This window comes from Chanos chanos, chromosome 1 (assembly GCF_902362185.1).
Source record: "Chanos chanos chromosome 1, fChaCha1.1, whole genome shotgun sequence".
Lineage (NCBI taxonomy): Eukaryota > Metazoa > Chordata > Actinopteri > Gonorynchiformes > Chanidae > Chanos > Chanos chanos.
Window position 1 is genome coordinate 1,806,541 of NC_044495.1, and position 7,500 is coordinate 1,814,040.

The following is a 7,500-nucleotide window of genomic DNA, read 5'->3' on the forward strand; positions in this document are numbered from 1 at the left end:
TCATATCAGTTATGCTACCTGCAGAGACTGTATGAGGGCAAAGACATGCAGGCTGCATGAACATGAAAGAGATTAGTGAGGGTCAGTGTCATGCACTCCCCCTCTCTCTCTCTCTCCCCCTCTCTTCCCCTCTCTCTCTCTCTCCCTCTCTCTCTCTCTTTCTGTGTGTGTGTGTGTGTGTGTGTGTGAAGGTACTGGACCAGTGGTACAGTAGTACAGTGGGGTGGTTGTGTGTAGCTGTATCCAGTGCCAAACGCAGAGTTTGTTGAGAGAATCCCTGCAGGCTAACAGAGTCAGAGCCGGTTTATGTAAGATCTTATTTCCGTTAGAGATTAGCCATTCACCCCTCCCCGCATTCTCTCTCTCTCTCTCTCTCTCTCTCTCTCTCCCCTTTTCTTCTTCTCTCTATCTCTCTTTCCTTCTCTCTACATGTGGTTTATCAAGCTCCATTCCCTTTTCAACTTTAACCTCCTTAAGTCCACATTCCTCATGTAGAGAGAGAGAGAGAGAGAGAGAGAGGGAAAGAAAGAGAGAGGGAGGGAGAGGGAGAGAGAGAGAGAGAGAGAGGGAGAGAGGGAGAGAGAGAGGGAGAGAGAGAAAGGGAGGGAGGGAGAGAGAGAGAGGGAGAGAGGGAGAGAGGGAGAGAGAGAGAGAGGGAAAGAAAGAGAGAGGGAGAGGGAGAGAGAGAGAGAGAGAGAGAGAGAGAAAGGGAGGGAGAGAGAGAGGGAGAGAGAGAGAGAGAGAGAAAGAGAGAGGGGGCGAGAGAGAGAGAGAGAGAGAGAGAGAGAGAGAGAGAGAGAGAGAACAGTATGTGAGGAGGGGAGAGAGAGAAAGAGAGAGAGAGGGAGGGGGGGAGAGAGAGAGAGAGAGAGAGAGAGAGAGAGAACAGTATGTGAGGAGGGGAGATTGTGCCATTGCCCTAGTTTTCCTCCCTCACAGCACAAGGCTGTGTGACATAACTGCAGTGTGTGTGTGTGTGTGTGTGTGTGTGTGTGTGTGTGTGTGAGAATGTGTTTGTCTTTGGACATGTCCACAAGCTGCAGCAGGGCACAACAAACAGTCTGTGAGTTTAAACTGATAACCTGGGACTTTCACAATCTTCTTTGACACGTAACGCTGTCTAGACAAAGATGATTTCACCTCCCAGTACAGATGTACATTACCCTGAGGTTTTAACAGAATGGTCATTTCGCAATTTATCGTTCATTTATGATGAATGGCGTCCAAATGTTTTGAGTGGTTTACATTTTGCGACAGGAATATAATTTCCCAACGCTCGAGAGAGAAGTGTGATATGACCGTTCGTTTTTTAGAGAACCCGTGGATGTTGACAGACGAACATCCTACCATGTGATGATCTGTAAGCCTTTGATTAATCTATAAGCGTTGCTAAATCTCTGTCATGTAATTGGCTTAGCAAAATTCAAACAGGTGAGTCACTGAGTTTTGTTTACACAGCGACAGTGGGCGAAACAGTAAGAATAACAACATGAAGTACAGTAGGCCACTTCTAGCTTTATTCTACGGGGACAGAACGGTTACTCAATTCATCCCAAACAACTCAATATAAACACATAAAAATGTTTATTTTTTATTTCGTGGGATGGGCGCAGCGTAAATAAACTCACAGGTTTCCTCTGAGGCTAAACGTCACCGGTCCGTTTCTGAAAATATGACATTTTTATCACATTTTATATTTATTATTTACTAACGTGATAAAATACTGAGGTGGTGGGTTGCTGGGCATTGTTTAGACGTTCTATTCCTTGTCACACATGTATTCGAGATATTTTCTTACCGTGCAACGCGTCCTCCGGTGACTGAGACCCCGACAACGACATGACAGGTCGATCTAAAGTCGATGGGGTGCAGGCAGAGATGCAGGAAGACAAACACAGCCACGCAGTTCCACTGATGAGATGACACCGCGCGCTGGGTTTCGGCAACCTCGCTCTGTGTTTATTTTTTTTTTTCTCTCTGTCCCGGTCGTTCTGTGTTGTTGAAAGTAAGCCTTACGGAGACGTAATCCACTCCCTCCCTCCTCTCCTCTCCTCTCCCTCCGTCTCTCCCCACGTGTTTCAGCGGGAGGTAAATATTGACATTATTACAGGGGTATATCGCTGTGTGCTGACCTGTTTTTGCTATCTGGAAATCGCAGCTTCAGGGCGTTAATTGAAGTATGAGTTTTTTAATTTTTGATTTTTTTTAATGTATTCGAGTTTTTTTACGTCGTGCATAAATGACGAGCCAAAGGTCAATTACAGAAGGTGTGAAAACGCAGGACATCAAATACACAAGTTTGAACCCACAAAAAAAGGAGAAACTACTCTTGTTTCCCGCTGCATATTAGCTGACCTCAATTAGTCTTTTAATAGCAAAGTGGCGTGATAATCTCTTTAGATCGGCAATCCTGCATCCACTCGCGTGCTGTGATATTGTCACACAAGCTTGGTGTGTCACCACGCGAATAGCCTAACGGACACGTTCGAGCACGCGACGCCACAGCGCTGACATGTCGGCGACAGTTAATTCATTTGTTCTCCATCATTCATACACATTTCATTGAGAAAACACTGCGCCGATACGTCACTTCACCCCTCCCCTATCCATATTACAGTAACCATTTAAATGTCTTTTGTTGTTTTATCTGCTCCTGTTCCAAAAGCCGTAGCAAATCACAGCATTTATATGTATTCGTTATATTACAGTGTAAATGTAAAGACAGTCGCAGGAGCAGTTATTTACGTGCATGAGAATGGCAGGGGAACGTGTAACCATCTTGGCAGCAAAGTGATCCGTTATGCAATGTGACCCAGCCCTCACCGCTGGCAGGTCCACAAACCGCCTCCTGCAAAACAGAAGCCTCTTAATAAAGTCGCTCTACCCTCCTCACGTGTCCACACAGTTCTTTACGTGCAGCGTTTTATTTTAGATTCTCGTGGTTTTTAACTACTGCTACTATTATTATTATTATTGTTGTTGTTGTTGTTATTTACAAAATAACAAACGATGGCTCTGACTGTACATGCAACCAATGTGCACAACATGTGCATTTCCATCTCGCGATATTTCTATTTGCACAACGTACTACCACCTGTCCCCTTAATTTCACGCCTCACAGCACGTCAGGCCGTACTCTTTACTGTACTGCAATGCATTGCACAGTTTTTCCTATGTAGAGCATAGAGTTTTAATAGGTCAACGAAAGACTTGGAGTTCCGAGGTTTCGTTTTTTGTTTTTATAAAGGACAGAGAGAACTTCAAACTCGTGCGCTATTTTTACCGTGGCGCGTAGCTTTTCATGAGGCATTCCTTTTAAATGATGGGGAGACACTGCGATTGTTTTCGAAAGGAGTGGAAATGTGTTTCCGTTGCACCAGAGGGCGCTATTTAACATTTCCTATATAACGCTCAGAGAAGCAAGAGAGGGAAGCAAGAGTCATGCTACGGATGTCGTTGTTATTGAGTGTATTTGAGCAACAAAACAGCGGACTAGCAAAAGCAACCAAGGGCGAGCATATTTAAAATACAGCCCAAGGAGTTTTACTGAATGGAGTTTAATTTTATTTACTTTTTTACGATAAAGGCAAATTAATTCTGCATCATAATCTGAAAGAAAGAAAGAAAGAAATGTAAAATTACAGTTAAATTAATGTAATGCTAGGCAGTAAATATTTTGAGTTTTACTGTCTGTGTTTAATTAGAAATATAGTCTTAAAGTATGGTTCAAGTATGGTGATTTCGTAAAAGCAAACCAGTGAATGACAGTCAAAGCATCTACTGTCCTTCGTGTGACATTTCAGCCACTTAGTCAGCAGTGTGGAGAGGCTCCTCTGTTGGATTACTCTACCACCGATTTCACAGCAATCTCTGATGAACCTTAAACCCACGGACAGTCATATGCAGCTTACATCACTTTTCTTCATCGTGAACTGCCTCATCGATCCGTCCGTTGGAAATAGAGTTGTTAACTGTGATATAGTGTATTAACTGTGGTTTAGTCTGTTATATATATAAATCTGGAGTAGAGCCAAACTCAGTTATGCAATAAAAATGAACTTCCTGCAGGCCAGTCTCTTGTTCTGATGTGGTTGTACACAGTGGCAGCGTCACACTGATGTGGTTGTACACAGTGGCACTGATTTGTTCAGTGAAAGACTGCTCAGCTGTTTGTGTGTGATGGTTCGGCTCTGGAGTCAGGCATCTCGCTGTGCTTACCCACAACCCCCAGGTCATTCAGCTTTTCGCTTCACACAGACATGTACAATCAGCAACAACTAAGGCTCCACCACAGATATGTACATGTTGCGTTTGCATATCTAGACTTGCTTGAGTCTGTGGCTGTGCATTCGTGCGTCTGTGTACGCGTGTGTCCGACTCGATGCAGTGAGAAGCAGTCGTGACCCATGGAGCTGTGAAAAAGGTACCTTCCATTGTAAACTAGATAAGGGCAGTCTTAGTTTTTTCATAGATGAAAGAGAAAAAAAGGAGAGCAACGAACAGCTAATGGAACACGCGCGTCTGTTAGCCACGCTATCTCTGTAACACATTATGTCCCCAAGGTTGTGTGCTAACATTGGCTATATGCTAACTTCAACTGACACTGCAAAATGCTGTCGGAAAAAAAAAGAGAGAAAGAAAGAAAGAAAGAAATAGAAAGCTGCAGGCTGCAAAAACATCAGTATTTGCTTAATCTGTGAAATAAGAGGTGGAAACTTTTACAGTGTCATGTTAAGCTGTAGTGATACAAACACGCATTAAGCACTGGAAGCGCTGATTTGGGCTAGGTCGTTGGTAACGGGGTGAAAGGTGACGTATGCCAATTTTGTGGTGTTTAACAGCAATAAAAACTGTTACATCTGTAATGCTTGCATATGTTATTGGAATGGAACCTCTGCCTGTCCTGTTGAATGACAGATGGGGATGGGACAGGGCATTTAATCAAATTTATCATTTAAATTTATTATTTAACCACGTATGATGACAGGACACTTTTTCACCAGGAGAACCTTTGGATAGCGAACTCAGGGGTCACGTCAATCAAATTCGCAGTGACCCTTTGAAGTCTGTGTCGGTCGGTCCTTCTTGACCCAGGGCGGCCCCGCCCCAGGCTCCGTTTTACAGGCCTGTTAACGATCCTCTGCTCTGCAGATCTCAAGTGTCGGCCTGTTTACTTGCACTTCCACACACGCGAACGCTGGACAGAGAGGAAAAACATCCGTCTGTCCGTCTAAACTATCACCTGTGTAACAAGCCGTCACACCCCAAAGAGCAGTGCCTGACCTTAGATGTGTGTTAGCATGCCTGGTCTGGATCGAGTTTCCCTGACCACATGCACACTCAGGCAGGGCAAAGGATCATGGGAGGGGGGTTGTTAGGGTGGAGTTTGTTACAGGGGAGGGGGGTGGGGTGAGGGGCAAATAGCTGGAGGCTGACGGAAGCAATCAGGACTTTGAACTGTTTACCTGCTGGCTGCTCTGGCTTTGGCTCTGAATTTACAGGCAACATGAAACCACTGACATCCGCTGAGGCAGCATCAGAGAAACAGGAGAATTTAGCAGAGACCAGGATCAATAACCCACCCTTTGGCTCTCTGTCTAACCGAATATTTCATTTAATAGATTTTAATCGTGCTAATACAGCTGGTAATAAATTGGCAAAGCAACAAGACAAGCTATGGCTGTTCTCCAGCAACAGATGTTCTTTCAGACGCTGAAATAGAGAAAGACAGAAATATACTTTCACTATTTAAAGGTTAAATATAAATATTTGAGTTTGTTCCCTGAGTAGCTAGTTATTCCGTTACAAGGCTGCCCCAGACGTTTTTATTGATTTCTTTTTTTTTTAATACCACAATTTTCTGTTGTCTTATCACCATATCTCTACAAACTCATAGTGGCAGATGAGGCCAACATGTTGTCGGGATCACATGGACTCCTTTTCTCTGCCGACACACTTTCACACGAGGAGAAAGCTAACAGGAAGTTGTTAAGCTTTTCTGTAAAAAAAGTGTACAGGTTTCACCAGACGTAATGCTGAGGAGCCTTCAGAAACGTAACACTCTGGACCCAGCAGATCACAGACCTTCATCACATTCTCACGCCTATCCTCTTCCTCTCCTCAGGCTACACACCGCTCATGTTCTACTGTGAGAATCCCTCTCTGTCTGTCAGTGGGTGTGTCACAAGCAGGAAGCATGACATCACCAGCTGTCTCTTTCATTAAGATGGAGAGCTTTGCAGTGGAAAAGTGTTTAACGCCTCATTTCACTTCAGCCATTAATCATGTGACAGTTATCATCAGCCGGTGATGGCAGTTTGTAAAATGACTCATGGAGCAGTTTCCCCTCGAGTCAGGTCAGGTACAATAAGAAAAATGCAGATTTAATGATGTTACGTTTTCATTGGCCGATTGGGATTTTAGTGTACTTGTGGGGACAGTGAAACGTTTACGGGGGGGGCGGGGGCACTTAACATGAATGTTGTGCCCTGCCCTACCCCACCCCCACCCGGAAAAAAAATCACTAGTTTTGGGTTGGTAAGTTTATAAAGAATAAACATTTCAATTATATTGTATAATATGAATTGCATATGTTTGACAAAGGTAGATGCCCTTTATGGAACAAGGTCATCCCATCAAAACAGAGCAAATGTCTCTGAAGTGTTGTGTATTTTATCTAAATTAATTTAATAGGAATGACTGGAAATAGACATGTTTGAATCCAGTACAGAAAAGGGGGAATGAATGCAAAAAAATAAAAAAGCAAAACACACAAAGAAAGATTTTTCTTTATGAGTTATTGTAATCGGAACAAGGCGTGAGCAGAGGAGGTTATCCAGGCTGTTTAAAAGCCTATCTTTATGACTGTCTCTAGACAGGCTCGGAGAAAGCCCTGATGTGCAGGAGTATGTGATCCAGCCGGAGCAGGGCAGGCTAAAACAAGTCCCGTCGCCATGGCGAAAGGGGGGTATCTGTACCTATATTTAGTGAGTGATGAGTGTTAATATCGTGTATTGAAATACACACTCTGACGGACTGGGCAGGTTGCTGGTTGGTGTGAGGGAACAGCAGCGGGGACAGAGAGGCAGAGAGAGGAGATCAAATCGTTTGGGGTCAGTTATTCTATCCCTTTTCCCATGGACGATGTTTCCACGTTCATCCTGTACTCTTCCATTCACTGTAAACACGTTTCTATCAATAGTCTGACACGTAGTTCTACAGCATAATGTCTCAGTGTAGTTCAAACCACTGTTATGGATTTTTCCACAACATCACAGTAAGTCTGCTACAAACATCACCCAGCAGCATCACCACCTTCACAAGCACATGCACACCAACAACACCAACACCCTCCACCAAAAACAACCACCACCACCAACGACAACAATGCTTCCAACACCCTCCAACAAAAACAGCCACCACCAACAACAACAACAACAATGCTAACAACACCAACACCCTCCACCAAAAACAACCACCACCAACGACAACAATGCTTCC

The 7,500-nt window shown here is 44.0% G+C and overlaps 1 protein-coding gene across 1 annotated transcript in view; it reads right to left on the minus strand.

Moving 5' to 3' along the window:
• Positions 1–1,975, minus strand: part of zgc:73226 (BCL2/adenovirus E1B 19 kDa protein-interacting protein 3) — an 8,041-nt gene extending 6,066 nt beyond the window's left edge. The window contains exon 1 of the mRNA XM_030775767.1: positions 1,799–1,975. Coding sequence (XP_030631627.1) covers positions 1,799–1,841 — 43 coding nt within the window. The 5' untranslated portion in view covers positions 1,842–1,975. The remainder of the gene's footprint in view (positions 1–1,798) is intronic.
• Positions 1,976–7,500: the final 5,525 nt, after the last annotated feature.